Below are 16,921 nucleotides of genomic sequence, written 5' to 3'. Positions count from 1 at the left end.
GCTCCGAACCCTGGTTTCAAGGAGCACCTACCAAAGCTGCGGTGCACATTCTGGCATTTGTATCAGGAATTCATGTTAAATGAGAAAAGCAATGCATAGAACCACCATATGCTTCCCTCCTGGTCTAAAGCCACACGAGAGCACAGACAAGGCTGCCCTGGAGACACGCTGACACTTTATTTGTATCATCTTAGGAAGGAGGTAGCCACAGCACCTTCAGGCTTTGCATCTCGAGCACAGGTGGAATCACCTCTGCCCCGAGCAGTGAACCTTCACTCCCAGGACAAAAAGTACACATTGCCCTGTGTGTCTCCCACAGCCAGCTGCAGCGTCGAGTCAGGTCCCAGGCACGGCTGCAGGCAGCTTACTGCCCCTTCGCACCAGAACAGGCCCAGCTAAAACAGAACACGGGGGTGGGGTGGGGGGAGCTGAGGGCCAGCTACCCACCCAGGCTCTCTTCAGTAATTTACTTTTTCTTTCACAAATAAATGCCTTTTATTTAGAAGCAGGTACACCACTCCAAAAGCAATGAAAGAAAATGCACTTTTGATCTTCTGTCTTTTCTTACCCAAATAAGTTCCCTTGTAACATCCCTTTGATCCCATCCTGTAAGTGTGCATGTACTCACACACATACACGCAGGAACATGTGCGTACACACATGCACACACTTACCAGCTGCATACTGGGTCTCGCCCATAGCTTAACATCTCTATCCCTCGAACCTGTCACCAGCATCCCAGGCAGCACATGGAGGGCTGTGACAGAGTCCGACTGAATCTGAGAGAGGAAGAGGAGACGTCATGCTGAATGCTCAGGACAGAGGCACTGAGGTCTGCTGGGTCAGCTCCCACCTCCTCCCCTACCTTTGCCACCCTTCCTTCCAACCCACCTTTCTACAATGCTGTATCTTTAACTCTGTGGTTGCCAATATGTCCATGCTGGCATAGGATGGGGCCGGCCCTGCAGCCTGGGCTTCAGCCTGCCAAATGTTCCCTGTGCTCCATTCTCCTTCAGGGGTGCATCCCGCCAGGGTCCACAGCACTCCATGGGAGTTGGCACACAGGAATGAGGACTCTGCCAGTTGAAAGGCAGAGTTGGAAACTGACCTGCGCTTCTGGTGATCCGCTCAACACACCCCCCACCCCAGGCACCTCAGGGCCTCTCTGGTCTTCCCAGCCCACTCACCAGATTCAGGTTTAGCCTGAGTTATCACTGCGGAGCTCCTACCAGGACACGGGGTAATTCATGAAAAATTTCAAATGATCTTCAAACTCTCCGGTTTCCTTTTGCTTCTGTGAAAGGTTAGGTACCTTGGATTAGTCTGCCCATAGCACACAACTCTGCCAGGTCAACCAGCAGTGCTCTGTCTAGGATGACCAGAACTTTGTAAAACCAAACTACGACATGGACATGGTACAGGTCACAATGGCTAAATGTCTAGCTCATGGGATTTTTATGTAACATTTACCCACCCAACCGTCCCTAGGTGAATAGAGTGCTTCTATCACCCCAAAAGTTGCCCTTTCTTCGACAGTACGAGGCCACCTCCAGAGGTAACAATATTCTGACTTCTGTCACCATAAGTGGGTTCTGCTTATTCTCTAGTTTTATTTAAATAAAATTATATAGTATGGACTCCTTCATGTCTGGCTTCATTTGTCCAGGATAATGGTTATGGCATGTTGTTCATTTTCTTTCTTGAAAGAGAGTCTCACTATACCATACAGGCTTGTCTTGAATGTATTTATTTATTTATTATTTGTTTGTTTTTTTCCGGTACCGGGAATTGAACTCATGACCTTGCGCTTGCCTGGCAGGTGCTGTGTTGCTGAGCTAAATCCCCAGCCCTTGAATGTATTTATGTAGTGTAGGCTGATCTTGAACTCATAGCAATCCTCCTGCTTCAACTTCCCAAGTGCTGGGATTATGGACGTGCACCACTATATCCACTTCCTGTTGCTCCTTTCACTGATACTCAGTACCACAGATCTTCCTGCCATGCATTATTCCATTTCATGAACACAGCATGATTATTTACCCTCTTCCTGTTTATAAACATGTGGATTGTTCTGGCCTTAATGAACAACACTGCTACAGACATTCTTGGTACCTATGTTTTGGAGAAAGATTTCTCTTAGGTGTCTAACTAGGAATGCAACAACTGGCTCATTGATACACTTCCTGAATAACTGTAATAGGAACTAGGTGAGGGTTTAGTAAGCTTCCAGAGGACATCAACATCTAGCATCGGAACAACCTACTCAGGAAGTGTTGCACGTCTGTGAGGTAAGTGATCAACATCACGACAGTGCTGGAGTATTCGCCCTGAAGATGCTAATACAGCCACAAGACAAAGAGAAATGAAAATGCAATTAGGAAACCTTCTAGCTGGGCGTGGGGGCACACATCTGTATTCCCAGCACTTGGAAGGCTGGGGCTGAAGATTGCCCTGGGCTCGAGGCCAGCTTCAGCTACATAGTGAGTTCAAGGCCTGCCTGAACTACACAGCGAGCCCCTGTCTCAAGAAAAAATAAAGCAACAAAGAAAACTTCTAGGTTTCCAGTTTCTTGTGATTTTCTGGAACAGTAGAACTGCTGCCATGGAAGGATAAGGGGATTTGGACCAAACTGCCTTTCCTTCCACTTCTCCTTGGTCATGCACTCCAACGCAGAAAAACACTGCTTCTGGACACATGTGTAACACACACCACAACAGGACTTACCAAGAAAGAAAGCATGCCCGGGAAAGTTGCAAACAGGAAGAACACCCCGTACTCCTTGTGGGTGGAAAATATTATGGGATGGATTCCAAACAAGTCCCTGGTGTAAAAGAAAGTAAGAGTCTGCCACAGACCACTTCTACTTAGGATTCCAGTGCTTCTTCTAAAATAAACCCAGGTAACCACTAACCCCTCCTTTTCCTTCTCTAGCTCAGGAGGAGTAAACATTATGGATCTTACGCGATTATAGACGGAGCATCCCCAGGCCTCATATGTAGTATTTCCAAATCCGCATTGACCAAGATGAGGGAATGACCATCGGGGGCCAGGTCCAGACTTGTCAGGACTCCAAATTCTGGCAAAACTTGTTTCAGGTGAAGACTATAGTACAGAAATGTATGAGGGAAGAGCTTACCTCCCTCAGGCTCCACAGCTCCCCATGCATTCCTCACAAATGAAGTACAAAGCAAAAGCACTGCCTTCCCCACATAACCTGCCCATTTTTCCTAGTTTTGATGGTGCCAAGGGTCCAACGCAGGGCCCTGAGCATGCTAGACCAGCCCCTATTTTCCTTTATCGGTATTAGTATTCATCATCCCCTCCCCTTGCTTCCTCAAGCTGGGAACCAATAACATCCTTTTCTTTCCCTTCCGCTCCTAAAGCCAGCTGATCAGTATGCTCTGCGGAGTCTACCTGCAATGCACCCTCCCTCTCCCCCACACTGGTCCCTAAAATGCTAGCTGGCTAGAGACTCGGGGCCTTTCCTTCCTAGACAGCAACTCGTGGTCCCAGACCCCTGCTATGTACCCCACGACTTTGTCTCTTGCTCTTTCTTTCCTTTCCCGCAGGAGTGTGCCCTTTAACCCAGGCAGCGGAACCCAAAGCGGGGGTCCCCGATAACTGGCACCTTGGGAAGGGTCTCCTGGAGGGTTCATTCTCCCACGTGGCAATGTGGAACACAGATGAAAAAAGAGCGATCTGCGGCTGAGGGGGCTCTGAGGTAACCCAACCCGCTTGGAGGAACAAGGGGCCAAGAGTCCCTGTGCCCACAGGGAGAAAACTTTGCAGGCCTGGCTGGGAGGACAGACAGAGCACCTTGCCCCAGGCACAGAAGCCCTCCAATCAGCAATGCAATGGACAGTTTCATGTACGCAAGGCTGGCACCTTCACTGCCAGGAAGATTGGATTCTTTTTGTGTCCCATGGGGACAGCAGAGATGTCATGTCCTGTCTTAGCCCTGGACTCTCACAGGGTCCTGCTCGAGCTTCCATTCCAGCCACCTGCAGGGGGCCCTGCTCGTCCCTGCGCAGCTGCTTTGCTACACTGAGACTCACTGCACATGGGCCGGCCTCCATCACCTTCTTCTGGCCAATCAAGGGAACATCCGCTCCCACACAGCCAGCTCTGCAGGTCTCAGTGAATCCGGTTAAAGAAAAGGCCAGGGAAGGATGGAGAAGAGGGGCCACATTTCTCGGGGGAGTGCGTGTGGCTTGGTGATCTCCCACAGGATCCATCTGTCCTCTACACTCCCCCAGCGTCTTCTCTCACTGAAGTTCTTTTTTTTTTTTTTTTTTTAAATTTTAAAGAGAGTAGTAAATGAGAAACAAACAAAGACAAAGAACAGTAGCAGCATACCTGAAGTTCTTTTTTAAATTTTTATTGATTTACTGATTTATTTTTTTGAGACAGGGTCTCGCTATGTAGCCCAGGCTGGCCTCAAACTCACGGAGATCCTCCTGTCTCACCCTCCTGAGAGCTGGCATTAAAGAAATGCTCCATCATGCCCAGCTTCTTTCACTAAAGTTCTGATCATGAAGATTTGGCAGGGTTGTTCAGGGGCAGACTGCGTGCTTATCATGTGAGAGGCTGTGGGTTTGATCCACAGTATGAAAAAAACCAAAAAGGAAGCAAGCAAGCAAGCAAGAAAAAGAACCAATATCAAACTTCTCAATACTCTCCTTGTTTGTTCTTTTCCCTTTTTCTTTTCTTTTCTTTTTCTTTTTTTTTTTTTTTTTTTTGAGTTAGGGGCACATTTACTAGGATTCAGGGTGTTCTCAAACTCACGATGATCCTCCTGCCTCAGCCTTCCTAATATTGGGGTGACATGATTGTGCCACCTTTCTATTAAGGTCGTCCTACTGTGTCCTGTACAACTTGGTCTCAGTTTATCTTTTCAATCTAACCATCTCCCCTGCTCCTCAACTTCCCCTACTCCTCCCAGGAACCCAAGGTCTTGGCTATACTACAAATTCGCCACACAAATTCATGCTCCAGGCCTTTCAGTAATGCTACGTTTTCATGAAACTCCAACCCCTTCCATCACTGGATTAGAAAGCTCCTATTCATTCTTCTGCCCAACCTCAAATATCAAGTCTTTCCTACAGTTTCTCATATGCTGCAGCCTCTTAACCTACTGCAACCTTCTTTAGTGAAAAATTAAAACCCAACTGGGCATGGTGTTATATGCCTGTAATTGCAGCCCTCTGGGAAGCTGAGGCAGGAGGATTTCAATGTTGAGCCCAGCCTGGGCAAAGTGAGGCTTAGTGAGATCCTGTCTCAAAATAAAATAAAGATCTGGGGATTGTCTTCAGTGTGGCCCTGGATTCAATTCCCAGTACTATTAATTAAAAAGAAAGAATAAAATTCAATTGTGTCTGGTTCACTGGCCCCGAGCTTGGCATGAAATAGACACTTGAGAAGAATTCACATAGAGTGACTGGCCAGGAGCAGAAAACATTCCCTGCTCAATAACTAGCGTCCAGTTGACCCGCTGAGAAGCAGAGGCAGCGATGTGCTGGAACTCCCAGGTAAAAGGAAACTGCATTCCTATCACCTTCCCCCAGCTGCCTGGTTTCACCTGAACCTCCTGGACGTGGAACCCGGCTGCCACTCGAACCCGAGCACTTGCCACTCGCTGATCTTTTCATCATCACTGAGAACGAAGAAGGTGTCTGCTGAGAACCAGAGCAGAGTGCTGACCCGGCCTGGAGCCTGGTGTGTGCAACAAGTTCACTTCAGTCCCTCTGAGGAGCCAGGCTGAGCCTTTCCCTGCCACACACGCGTGTAACCTCCGCCCCAGCAAGTACCATGAAGCGCATGGCCAGGGCAGGACTCCCACGGAGACAGGAGGCTGCCCCGAGTCACCTGCACTGTGGCCACAGCCTTGGCTTCCTGCCACAGGGTAAACTCCCCAGCTTGATTTCCAGACACAGCCACAGACCCTTCGGGGCCCAGGCCACAGCGGTGATGGCCGCGAAACTCCCAGGCGCCTCGGTGTCATCTGGGGAAGAAAGGAGCTGGGCTAGTCCCGTGGCACCCGAGGGGCCAGGCTGCTTCTTTGCCTCAGCAACACAACCCTCTTTCACGCCTGTCTCTGGAGGCCTCACTCACCTGCCTCCTTAGGTACCTGGCAGAGCCGCACTGAACCGTCCTCCGAGGCCATCAGCAGGAGGCCTGAGCTCTCGGAGACAGCAGCCGCACTGACCGGACCGCTGTGTCCCGGGAGGCTGTGTGTCTGTCACACCTAGGAGGAAGGGATGCAGACGCCCCGCTGGGCAGTGACCCACCGGGAAGCCGTGCTCCGTACCCTCTCCACCTCCTTCGGCCCCAGGGCTTGCAGGACACTCACCAAGAGTGGGTGCCACAGCCGTGCAGCCCCATCCAGCCCAACAGTCACCACCAGAAGCTCTGAGCCAGCCTGTCTGGCTGAGAAGACAAGGAGACAGAGTGAGGAGGAGGGTAAAGCACGGCACCGGGGAGAGGCAGCGGGAAGAGGAGGCGCTGACACTTCACCTGTGCAGGGCTCCAGGGCAGCTGCGCACTGGCTGACGGGTCCCGAGTGGGCAGGGACGCTGGTCAGCTCCACACCTCCAAGGTCCCACACTTTCAAGGTCCCGTCCCAGTCCACAGACACCACGTGTTCTCCCTGCACCCAGAACACAAGATCAGGACACTCAGGGAACTGGGACTCCCTCTACAGAGGGGAGGGCTGAGCACCCGGGACTCGGAAGACGCCCACGAATGAGGAGAACTCAGGCGCAGTGCGGCTCATGAGGGCCGCGATCCTGCCCCGTGGTCCTCACACTGCGACGTGCTTTTCACATCCCCATCTCTGCTTCCCACACCAGCGCTTAACCCCGACACCATCCTCGAGTCCCAGACACGTCTGTCTGCCCCGCCTTTTGCTTTGGGAGTGCATGCCCAAAGCATCAGCCCCCCGAAGCCCCTGCAGGCTCCCGGACACCCCCGGGGGCCTCTCTGCTGCTTTCTCACCACAGCCACCACGGCGCTCACAGCACTCTGGTGACCCAGGAACCGACCAAGCTGCTGTCCCGACCTCGGGTCCCACAGCCCCACAGAGCCATCACTGGAGCAGGAGATCTGTGGTCAGAGGAGAGGGACAGGGCTCTGGGCATCCCTCCCGCATTTGGCTGTGCTCATGCTGTGTCGCAGGGACTGGAAGCCTTCCGATGAGGAACAGGGTCTCCCCCGGGCTAAATCCAGCTCCTCCATGCATCGCTTTGTGATGTGCGGCAAACTCATCTCTCCCAGCCTTGATTTTCTGTTTCTCAACAATCTAAGCAAGAAAACGATGACCTACCCATCGGGTATGCTTGTTAAAGAGCTGGATGCATCTCTAGACAGGTCTCAGTGCCTGCCTGGTACATAGAGCACATGTAATAGTCTCAGTGGTACTTGTCATTAACATAGTGTCAGTCAGCAACTCCAGACAAGGGCAAAAACCCGCAGTGCTAAGTGTGGGCTGTGATAGAAAAGATTACAGTGAACCTACTGGAACAACAGTCACTCCTGTCTCCTCTTTGTGAGGACAGCATGGGACCCGACCCTGGGAAACTCGACTCCGCCAGCCCTGAGTCCGTAACTTGAGACTCATGTTGACCAAGTGTGGCAATGCACGCAGACAGCGCAGTTCAGGTCTGCTACACACTCAGTAAGTGCTAGCTTTGCCTACTGTGGTGGACACGAGAAAGGGAATAAAATGGAGCGTTTTGCCTTCCTCCGGGAGTCCTGCCAGGCTCTGTGCCAGTCCACGCCTTCACTCACCAGTAGGCCATCTTTGGTCCAGGCACAGCCAGTGACCCAGTCACGGTGACAGGCAGGGAAGGAGCGAATCAGAAGAGGGGTCTGTGGTGTCCTCACGTCCCAGCAGAGGAGACTCTGGATGGTCCACGGAGAGCGAGGCCTCAGCACCACAGGGAGCGGGCAGGAGCACCAGGGCCACGTGGAGCAAGAAGCTCCAGGGAAGGGAGGAGTGCGACAGCGTGCAGGAGGACAGACTGGCAGGAGACTCGGCCCAGCGAGAGGCAGGAGGAAGCAATGGGAAAATGGGCTCCGAAGGAACCTGGCAGCCAGGCTGCGCTGGGAGCCGGGCATCCCCACCCTCAGCGGCTCACCCGATCCCTGCCGCCAGTGGCCAGGCTGCCTCCGTCCACGCTGAAGCTACAGCAGCTGACGGGGCCCTGGTGTTCCCGGAGCTCAGCACCACGGGGCAAGTCTCCTGCTTTGTACTGCTGCATCAGCAATTGCTTTGGCCAGAGCCGCATTGTGAAATCCTCTGCATTGGAAAGAGAGGAAGGCTTCCTGAGAGAGGACAGAAGAGAGGCCTGGCGTGGGGGACAGAGGCCACCATGGGGCCCGGGGCGATGCCTGAGGCAGGGCTCCGGGAGAGGCAGGACCTGAGTGACAAGGATGTGGGAGGCCCTGGGTGGGACCTGTCCTCTGGAGAGAATGCTCACCACTCGCAGCTCCAGCTCAACAGCTGCAGTCTGCAGTGTGGCTCCTTGTCACTCCCAAAGGCCCTGGCCAGCTTCCCCCACGCCACTTCACACAGCTCCAGGGTCCCTTTTCCCTGAGAGGACCAGGCCACTCTTCCTGTCACCTCCCCATCTCTAGCTCTTCGCAGGGAACCCACCTGCTTCCACAGCAAAGTCTCCCTCCCGCGGGCAGAAATGCAAAGCAGTGAGGGGAGTTTAGAGCCCCAGACTGGGGGTCAGGGAAACAAAAGAAACTGTCTACAATGATTATGGAGGAGAAATGCGTCCAGAGCCCTTTGAAATGTGTAAAAACCACGCCTATCCACACGCTTTCAGGCACACGCACGCATACAGTACTAGTAGAAGTATTAGCACAGGGTGAAAAAGAAAGATTCAGAAGACCCTGCCCTGCTCAGCAGTACCTGAGGCAGAAGCCAGGAGGTGCTGGGAGGTGGCCAGTCCCAGCACCGGCTTCTGGTTTCCGGGCAGGAGCCAGAGGCACTGAAGGGCACTTTCCTCTAGCAGCCAGCCCTGCAGGCTGCCGTCTTCTGCACCGCTAACCAGCACCGTGGGGCTCTGCCAGGCCAGAGCAGACACTGCCACGTCTAGCATTCGACGCTGCGCCCACCGGGGACCTGGAGGAAGAGACAGAGTGAGGAAAGACACTCGGAGCTGGACAAGGTAAGCGGTGCCCGCCTTCCAAAGCTGCAAAAATCCACCCGTTGCCCCTCAGTACCTGCAGGGACTTTGTAGATCTTAATGCCCTCCGTCCGGTACCCAACTGCCACCTGCTCGCTGTCTGGGCTGAGTGCCACCGAGAGGGCAGGAGAGAGAGGAACGGGGCCCAGGCTTCCCCGGGGCCTGCCAAGAGAGCCTGACCACACCTGAACCTGGCAGCCGAGAAAACAGATTAAGCATATCCCTCGGCCACCTGGTCCTGCACCCAGACCACGGCCACCCCGTTAAGGTCCACCTCCCCGAGATTGGTGAGCGCTGCCACGCACATGCCGCCTCCTGTCTCGGGCGCTCCGGCCTCCCAGCTCCTCTAGCTTCCTCCACACGGCCCCTCGCTTGCCCACACCGTCCCAGCCTGTGCTACGCCCTCCTCAGAGCCCACCCTAAGCACCTGCCGACCAGACCTTGCCGTCCTCTCCAGCCCTCAGTAACTGGCTCTGGGAACGCGGGAAAAGCACAGCAGAAACAAAGCCACAATGGGCAGGGAAGGTGGCCAGCCGTGCCCCCTCTTGCCAGGCCCACAGCTCCACCGTCCCGTCCAGCCAGCCTATAACCACAACCCGGCCAGGTGTGCTGAAGGCCAAAGTCCTAACAGAGGCTCCTGGGGCCCCCAGCTCCTACATGGGAAAGTACATATGGAAAGACCAGGGCTCGCTTTCAGCACAACCCAAAGTGACATGGCGGCAGGATGCGCACCCCTCACTCCTGCCCCCTGTGCTTCCTCCCCAAGAGCTACCGGGCGTCTACCTTGGTGGCTTTGAGTCCATCCACCTGGAAGAAGCTGACACTGCCTGCCCAGCTGCCGGTGGCTAGTGCCTGCCCCTCTGGGTGGAAGGCAACGCAGTCGAGGGGCTTGGCACAAGTGTACTGGAAGGAGAGCTGCCCGCAGACTGTGTCCCACAGCTGTAGGAGAGACAGCAGAGGAGTGGGGGCTAAGTACAGATGCGGAGCTGCTCAGCCTCACAGCCCAACGCCACCTCCTCCAGTCCCTTACAGTAGGAGGCAAGGGCTCCCCAGCCAACCAGTCAGCAGCCCAGCCACGCTGAGAGGACAAACCCGCAGGGCTGACCCGCAGTAGGGTCGCTTTACCTTTAGGCACCCTCCCAGGCACACGGTGGCCAGCAGCCGGCGGTCAGGGCTCAGGCAGCAGCCCGTGATTTGGAACTGGTGAGCCTTGGTCTGCAGCACCCTGTCCCAGGAAGACAAAGTCAGGCCCTGGGTCTAAGTGGCCATGGCCCTCTCCTTGTTCCTTTACCTCTGGGCTTCTAACAGGGAAGGGTCTCACTCAGAGACATGGGGGACCCCTCACCGACAACCACACTGCAGGTCCCAGAGCTCCAGGAGCCCATCAAAGGCAGCAAGGAACAGGGCATTGTCCGAGAGGAAAGCGCAGGACGAGATCCCACCACAGCCACTCACTACAGACTTCTCCTCCTGTAGAGCAGGACGGGAGGCCAGGCTCAGGCCACTTCCTGACCCTGCATGTCCAACCACTCCAGCCCCAACCGAAACTAAGGCCAAGGCAAGAAGGCCTGGAGCTCCCGGCTCTCTACAGTCCCAGCCCAAACCATGCACCAGTGGAAGTCCCGATCCAAGTCAGCCTGGCTCTGCTCTGCTCCAAACCCCACACCTATCCCCGGTCACAGATTTTCACAGTCTCGGGGAACGCAGTCGCACGAATGCACATGCAGGGGCTTGGGGGTGAAGCGGGTGAGGAAAGGAAGGAGTGGCCGTGGCAGTGGGACTCCCCTCCTCTCCCTAATGTACCACTGCCCTCCCCTCACCCCCGGCTGTGGTCCTTCCCAGCACCATATGGGGAACACTGCCCTCGGTCTGTGCTGCGGCTCCTCACTCACCGGAGGCCTCTCTTCCGGCACCCTACGTGTCTGCTTCCCACACAACCACATGCGCTCCAGGACGGCAGAGCGTGGGTTTGGTTCCTGCCTCACCTTGCACGTCTTCTCCCCAGTCTGATTATGGGACGGGCAGAGACAGTGAGCCACACAGACCACTGCGCTTCTCGTCCCTTACAGGGCTGTGATGGGCTGGGTCTGGACTTCCGCCCAAAGCCTCGTGCAGTGCAGTGGGGGTGGGCTTTTCGGGGGCGGCAGAATCTAGAGTTTGTAACCGATTCACAGTCTGATACTGGGATTCAGGGTGGGACTGCTGCACCCGCCCGAGGGTGGGCAGTCTGCGCACAGTATGAGGGATGGAAAGGGTCTTGCTCTTCTCTCCTGCTTCCCTCGCCTTTGCTGTCTTCTGCCACCACAAATGGTTGCCTCGCTGCCCTGAACCGCCCTGCCTCGGAGCCGCCCGATGATGGACTGAAACTTCCACAAGCTGTGAGCTAAACGAACCTTTCCTCCTTCAACACGGCGTTTCTCTCAGCAAGGAGAGAAAGGTAACTAAGACAAGGCTTACAATAAACTCTGGGCGGTAAATATTGGCTGTTTGGATTTTTCTTTTCAGCCTTTGCATTGAGCTACATCCCCAGGCCCTTTTGTTTTTATTTGTGAGACAAGATCTCAGCAAGTTGTCAAGTGGTGCAGGCTGCACTCTTTTGGTCCTGCTCCAGCTTTCCGGAGTGCTAGAATTACAGCCGTGCACTCGGCTGTGGGATTTTCTTTTCTGACCAAACCCTTGGGTGTGAAGTGAAAAGGGTCAAGCTGCTCAAGCAACCAGGGAGATCATCATGTGCCCAGCTGTGAGGGGCTGAGGGTTTTCTGCAGGTAACGTCTGCCCTGTCTAGAGCGTCCTACCTGCCAGGTTCTCAGGTCCAAAAGGTACACCGTCCCACTGGCAGTGCCCACAGCTGCTCTCTGTGCACTAGGAGAGAAGGCTACAGCAGTGGGGGAGGAGGGAATTGCCAGAGACCGGCTGCAGCTGCAGGAAGAGCAGGAACAGAGAAGCAGTTAGGAGAAGAAAGCAACTGGAAATGTACTTCTGCCCCTCTGTAGCGGAATCCCCCTCTCCACGGTGATGGAGTCCGTCCTTTCCTTCTGGTTCACAAGGGCCGCAGCCCTTCTGTGCTCCAGTTTCCAGGGCCTGCAGCCACAGGTCTCACCTCCGCGGAGCCCGCACGCCCTGGGGCTTATTGAGCCATCGCAGCATGCGCGGGAGGTGCCCTCGCTGGGACAGCAGCAGGGCCTGGCTGCAGACAGGTGAGTCTACAGGCTGGTTGGCCGCCTGCTGGTGCAGAAGTAGTGGGTAGCGGCTGAGGACTGGGGCCTGCTGCCACAGGAAGGTGCGGAAGGCTGCAACATCAGCCTCAGGGAGCTCTTGCTCCTCCTCGGGGACTGAGGAAGCTAGAAAGAGAGAGAGGCACAGAGTCACTGGGGAGCCGGCCAGACCCCGTGACCCAGAGACCACAGCATCTGATGGGTCTGAAACAGGCTCCAAATGTGCTCGTGTGGCCCACGTGAGAAACACTTGTGTAAAGTACCAGAATGCTTTGGGCCCCTGCCGACTGAGGGAAGCAGAATCGGGGGCTCTCAGCATCTGCAATTTGAACGTTTCCTAGATGATTTTTCTGCCCAATGATTGAAGTCAGAACTTGTGACCCAAGAGGTCTCAGTAGAAGGTCTCCAGAGAATCACTGGCTCACCCTCCCACGTTCAAATTGGGGGAGAAGCCTGGCTGGTTTTTCCTGCTCCTTCTCCCGCTCAGCAGGGTTCTCGTGAGCACACTCAGGAGCTGGTGCCTCAGAGAGGAAACCGTCCAGGGTCTCGTCTCACCATAGCAGGCATGCGCCTCCAAGAGCTGGGGGAGCAGGCCCACGTCCAGGTGTGCGGCCACCACGTGCAGATTGCTGAGGAACTTTGCCAGAAGGGCACAGTTCCCGCTCTGGACCTGGGGAGGTCGGGGGTTCTCATCAGCAGTGGGAAGAGGCGGTGAGGAGCCAAAGGGAGGAGGCGCCTTGCACTCCCAGACCCCACCCCTGCGGCCCGGACCTGGACCCACTTGTGGGACAGAGGACCTCAAGGAGGATGGGAAGCGGGAAGGGAAAAGGCGCAGGGAGCTTGGGAGGGAGGGAAATGGCCGTGGTCATAGCGGTAGTGGTCAGGGGAGAGAGGTCGAACAACAGCCCAAGAAACCAGGCGTGGTGGCACACTCTGGTAATCCCAGCACTCCTCGAGGCTGAGGCACGAGGTTGGCAAGTTCGAGCCCAGCCTGGGCAACTTAGGGACTGAGTGAGACAGTCTCAAAGTAAAAACAAAGGGCTGGGTATGCACCCCAGTGCGGGGCCTGGGCTAAATCCCTAGTATCGCAAAAACAAACGAGTAAGAATTGCCAAGAAAGTTGCTTGGGAAAGGTGCCTGTGGGATCTGGGGGCTGACCAGGTGGTAAGGCAGGTCTCCCAGGGCCTCTGGAGGACAATGTTGGAAGGAGCCTGAAGCGTCGGGGTCACATGTCTTCCAGAGCAGAGCTGGAAGAAAGCAACCGAGTGCCAGGCTTAGCGGCACACACCTGCAATCTAGCACTTCCAGGCGGAGACTGAGGATCACCACAAGTTTGACGGCAGCCTGGGCTTCACAGTGACTTCCAGGCCAGCCTGAACTACATGGCAAGCCCCTGTCTCAGAACAGAAAACCAACAAACACTCCACCAAAACCAGACACTGAGAAGGGCTCAGCCCTGCAGCATCCTGAACCTCACGCCCCTTGGGCTGCAGCAGGGTTATCCCCCCTTGAAATGGCACAGGTTGTGGTCACAGACAGGGGCACCCGTGGCTGGTTCTGCCCACTAGGTGCAGGCCCCAGACCTAGTGCCCAGCCGACTGGGCTGCGCTCACCTGCAATAAGGACATGTGCCGTGTTCTCCAGCCCTCGCCTCTTCCCATAGCGACGCCTGACTGCTGTCTTCAGGGCCCCATCCGGGAGGCGGAGGCGGGCACCAGGGCGCTCCAGAGGGCCCTCTCCTAACAAACTGTGCCCAGGAGAATTGGACAGAGGAGCCGGGAGGAGAGGACAGAGGCCAGTCAGGGAACACCCTGGCTGGGTGTTGGCCTCATTCCTGCCTGGGATGGGACAGGGCGACCGGAGTTGCATCTAATGCGGAGCCTGGGAGGCAGCTGTTCGAGGGACCCCAGGCAAGGAGAGACAAGCAAGGGTCCGGGCTCAGGGATGGGAAGGCACAGTGGCATGGGCAGTGGGAGCTGGGCGGGGCCCTGTACCTGCGCAGGCTCTGCACGAGGTAGGCAAACAGGCCCATGGGGTAGGGCTCTCCACTGTTCGCAGCAGCCAGCGCGTCTTCCCAGCGCTCAGCCCCCTTGGGCAGATTCCGCCATGCACTGAGCACTGCATGCAGCTGCTCCATAGTTAGACCTGAGAACCCAGGCTCTCTGAGGCCCAACCCAAACCACACAGCGCTACTTTGCCCAAGACACCTGGTCCCGCCTCGCCCTGCTGGGGGAGATCCCAGCTGAATCAAGGCACCCAAGCCCTGAGAACCTCCGCCTCCATCCTGCCCCAACCACTGACCACTGTGTGTGACTTCCAGGGTGGCCAGGGCTTGTGGAAGGACGTTGTGGCCGTGCTCCTGCTCCAGGGTGCTCAGGGTGTGCTCCAGCAGCAGGGGCACGGTGGCAGGCAGGGCGCGAAGTCTCTCAGACACCTGGCAGGGGAAGGAGCCCAGCCTTCATGGGGTGGGGAGGGGCAGCAGCGGCTTGGGCAGGGAAGGGAGCAGCAGCACAACAGGGGGAAGAGAGACAGGTGGAGAGAAGTGGGTGCGGGTGACGCCAGGATGGGGACGGGCGATCACAGATGGCAAAGGTGAGGGAGGGGGATGAGGTACGGAGCCCAAGGAGCTGGACAGAGCAGGGGAAGTGGGTCAGGACTTGGCAGATGCGGAGCGACCGACCTGCTCACAGAGTGTGAAGAGCCTCAGGTGATCGGTGACCAGGCGCAGGTAGAGTGGCAGGCCTGACGCCCGCTTCACCAGCAGCAGCTGCATCTGGTGAGGTGCACAGGACTCAGCGTGGGGACCGGGGCGCCCGCCGCAGCCGGCCTCTGTCCCAGCACCAAGCTCACTGCACGCAGCTCCTTCCTGAGAGTCCCATCAGCAGACAGCCCCTGGCAGCACTTTGGGGTACAGCATCCCTCCCCACTCCCGGCAGCCCCTCTGTCAGGACACTTGCATGGTGCAGCCTGCGCCACGGTAAGCGGTTCACTTGCCCAGCCTCCCCGATGGGTGCTGGCGAGGCATTCTCTCTCTCTTTTTTTTTTTTTTGGCTAGGCATTCTTATTAAAACCTCCCCGGTCAAAAGTGCTTGTGAAAACAAAGCAGCAGGCCATGCAGGCCAGGGCACAGCCTCAGCACCATGCATCCCCCCAACCCCCAGAGCTGCCCACAAACCCACCAGCCCAGGCCCAGGCCCAACCTGGTTGTTGGAAGGTGACTCCTCCAGCTGCTTCCCATAAAGCGCCAGCTCCTCCCTCACAAGCTGGGCCCGAGCAGAGGGTTCCAGAGGCCCGAGGGCCACCACGTGGGTACCTGGGCGCTGCTCAAGGGTCTCCCCAAGGCCAGAGTCACTAGACACACTCAGCACCAGGTGTACCCACTGTGGTTTGGGGGCCAAGGAGCAGAAGGCGGGGCAAAGGGAAGAAACCACATGAGAGAGGCCCTCGCCTCCCTAGGGCACCCCTCCTTCCCTCTTCCCTGATGCACCCTAACTTCCTTCTCACACTCACCCGCGGAAGGGTCGTTGGGATCCAATCTGAGGTCAGCTGCCCGTTCTGGTTCACCACCTTGTCAGCCCCATCGATGATCAGCACCAGGGTCTGGCCAGGCTGCAGGGTCTCAGTGCACGTGGGCAGCAGCTTCTGCTGAAGCTCCCACACCAGGCCCCTGTGTGGGAAAGGGCAGCTGGCATCAGGGGGACAGAGAGCTGCAGGAACTGGGGCTGGGGCTGGCGCATGGGGCCGTATGCACCGGTACGTGCTGGGAAGGGCACTCGCTCTGCGCACTTGTCTATGCAGATAGGCACACAGGCGCCTGAGCAGGTTGAGGGCGAGACCCTGGTCAGGGCGGGCTCCTGAGAAGTGGAAGAAGACTGAGGGCGCTACCTTGACTCCATCAGGAGCCCGCAGGGCTGACACAAGGGATGCCTGCACGGGACAGGAGCGAAAACACGGTGACATTTCATGACCTGCATGGCTCCCGTGCCCATCTTCTTAGCTACCCAGCACCCTTCTCCACCAGCCCCCGGTGCGTTGCCCCCGGGACTCATACCAGGAAGGTGGTCTTGCCCTGTCCCGACTGCCCAGTCACAACGCTCAGCTTCCCATGGGGCAGCGTCAGCTGCTGCACTGTGTCCTGAAGCAACTGCGGCCGGGCAGGACTCGGTGGGCTCCGTAGCTCCTGAAAGGCGGCCTGCACCAAGTCATCCTCCGGGATGGATACTGGATGCTCCAGCTCGGGCCCGGGCTGAGGGTACACAGGGCGGTGACTACTCAGCTTTCTTCGCTCCTGATGGACAGAATCCCCACCCAGGAGTGTCCTCGTTCCACTCTGCACTGCTCTGGCCATCAGCACTTCTGCTCACCTCTAGGTAGAGCTTCTGGATCATACTCCACACATCCTGGAGAACCAACTGCCCAAACTCCTCTAACCCCCCGGCATAGGGCCGGCCTGCTGCTGTGCCCCCCCACTCACAGGAGTATCTGCAGGCAAAGCAAACACACTGAGTCAGA

At 56.4% G+C, this 16,921-nt stretch overlaps 1 protein-coding gene across 1 annotated transcript in view; it reads right to left on the bottom strand.

The window, feature by feature from the left end:
- Positions 1-272: 272 nt before the first annotated feature.
- Positions 273-16,921, bottom strand: part of LOC102003578 (telomerase protein component 1-like) — a 42,079-nt gene continuing 25,430 nt past the window's right edge. Inside the window, 35 exon segments of the mRNA XM_013516101.1 lie at positions 273-395; positions 675-779; positions 892-1,076; positions 1,188-1,242; positions 1,244-1,294; positions 2,725-2,860; positions 2,974-3,102; positions 5,579-5,712; positions 5,866-5,945; positions 5,948-6,001; positions 6,112-6,244; positions 6,350-6,426; positions 6,514-6,646; positions 6,994-7,101; positions 7,786-7,899; positions 8,136-8,296; positions 8,918-9,113; positions 9,215-9,385; positions 9,635-9,847; positions 9,978-10,133; positions 10,320-10,419; positions 10,540-10,664; positions 11,990-12,113; positions 12,295-12,535; positions 12,965-13,079; positions 13,568-13,656; positions 14,023-14,156; positions 14,404-14,554; positions 14,711-14,843; positions 15,090-15,182; positions 15,610-15,789; positions 15,920-16,076; positions 16,161-16,336; positions 16,461-16,655; positions 16,774-16,891. Of these exon segments, the coding sequence (XP_013371555.1) occupies positions 273-395; positions 675-779; positions 892-1,076; positions 1,188-1,242; positions 1,244-1,294; positions 2,725-2,860; positions 2,974-3,102; positions 5,579-5,712; positions 5,866-5,945; positions 5,948-6,001; positions 6,112-6,244; positions 6,350-6,426; positions 6,514-6,646; positions 6,994-7,101; positions 7,786-7,899; positions 8,136-8,296; positions 8,918-9,113; positions 9,215-9,385; positions 9,635-9,847; positions 9,978-10,133; positions 10,320-10,419; positions 10,540-10,664; positions 11,990-12,113; positions 12,295-12,535; positions 12,965-13,079; positions 13,568-13,656; positions 14,023-14,156; positions 14,404-14,554; positions 14,711-14,843; positions 15,090-15,182; positions 15,610-15,789; positions 15,920-16,076; positions 16,161-16,336; positions 16,461-16,655; positions 16,774-16,891 (4,645 nt within the window).

This window comes from Chinchilla lanigera, unplaced genomic scaffold, assembly GCF_000276665.1.
Source record: "Chinchilla lanigera isolate Chin_1 unplaced genomic scaffold, ChiLan1.0 scaffold00032, whole genome shotgun sequence".
NCBI classification, from domain to species: domain Eukaryota; kingdom Metazoa; phylum Chordata; class Mammalia; order Rodentia; family Chinchillidae; genus Chinchilla; species Chinchilla lanigera.
The sequence above is the reverse complement of the archived record's forward strand: the minus strand, read 5'-3'. Positions and strand labels throughout refer to the sequence as shown.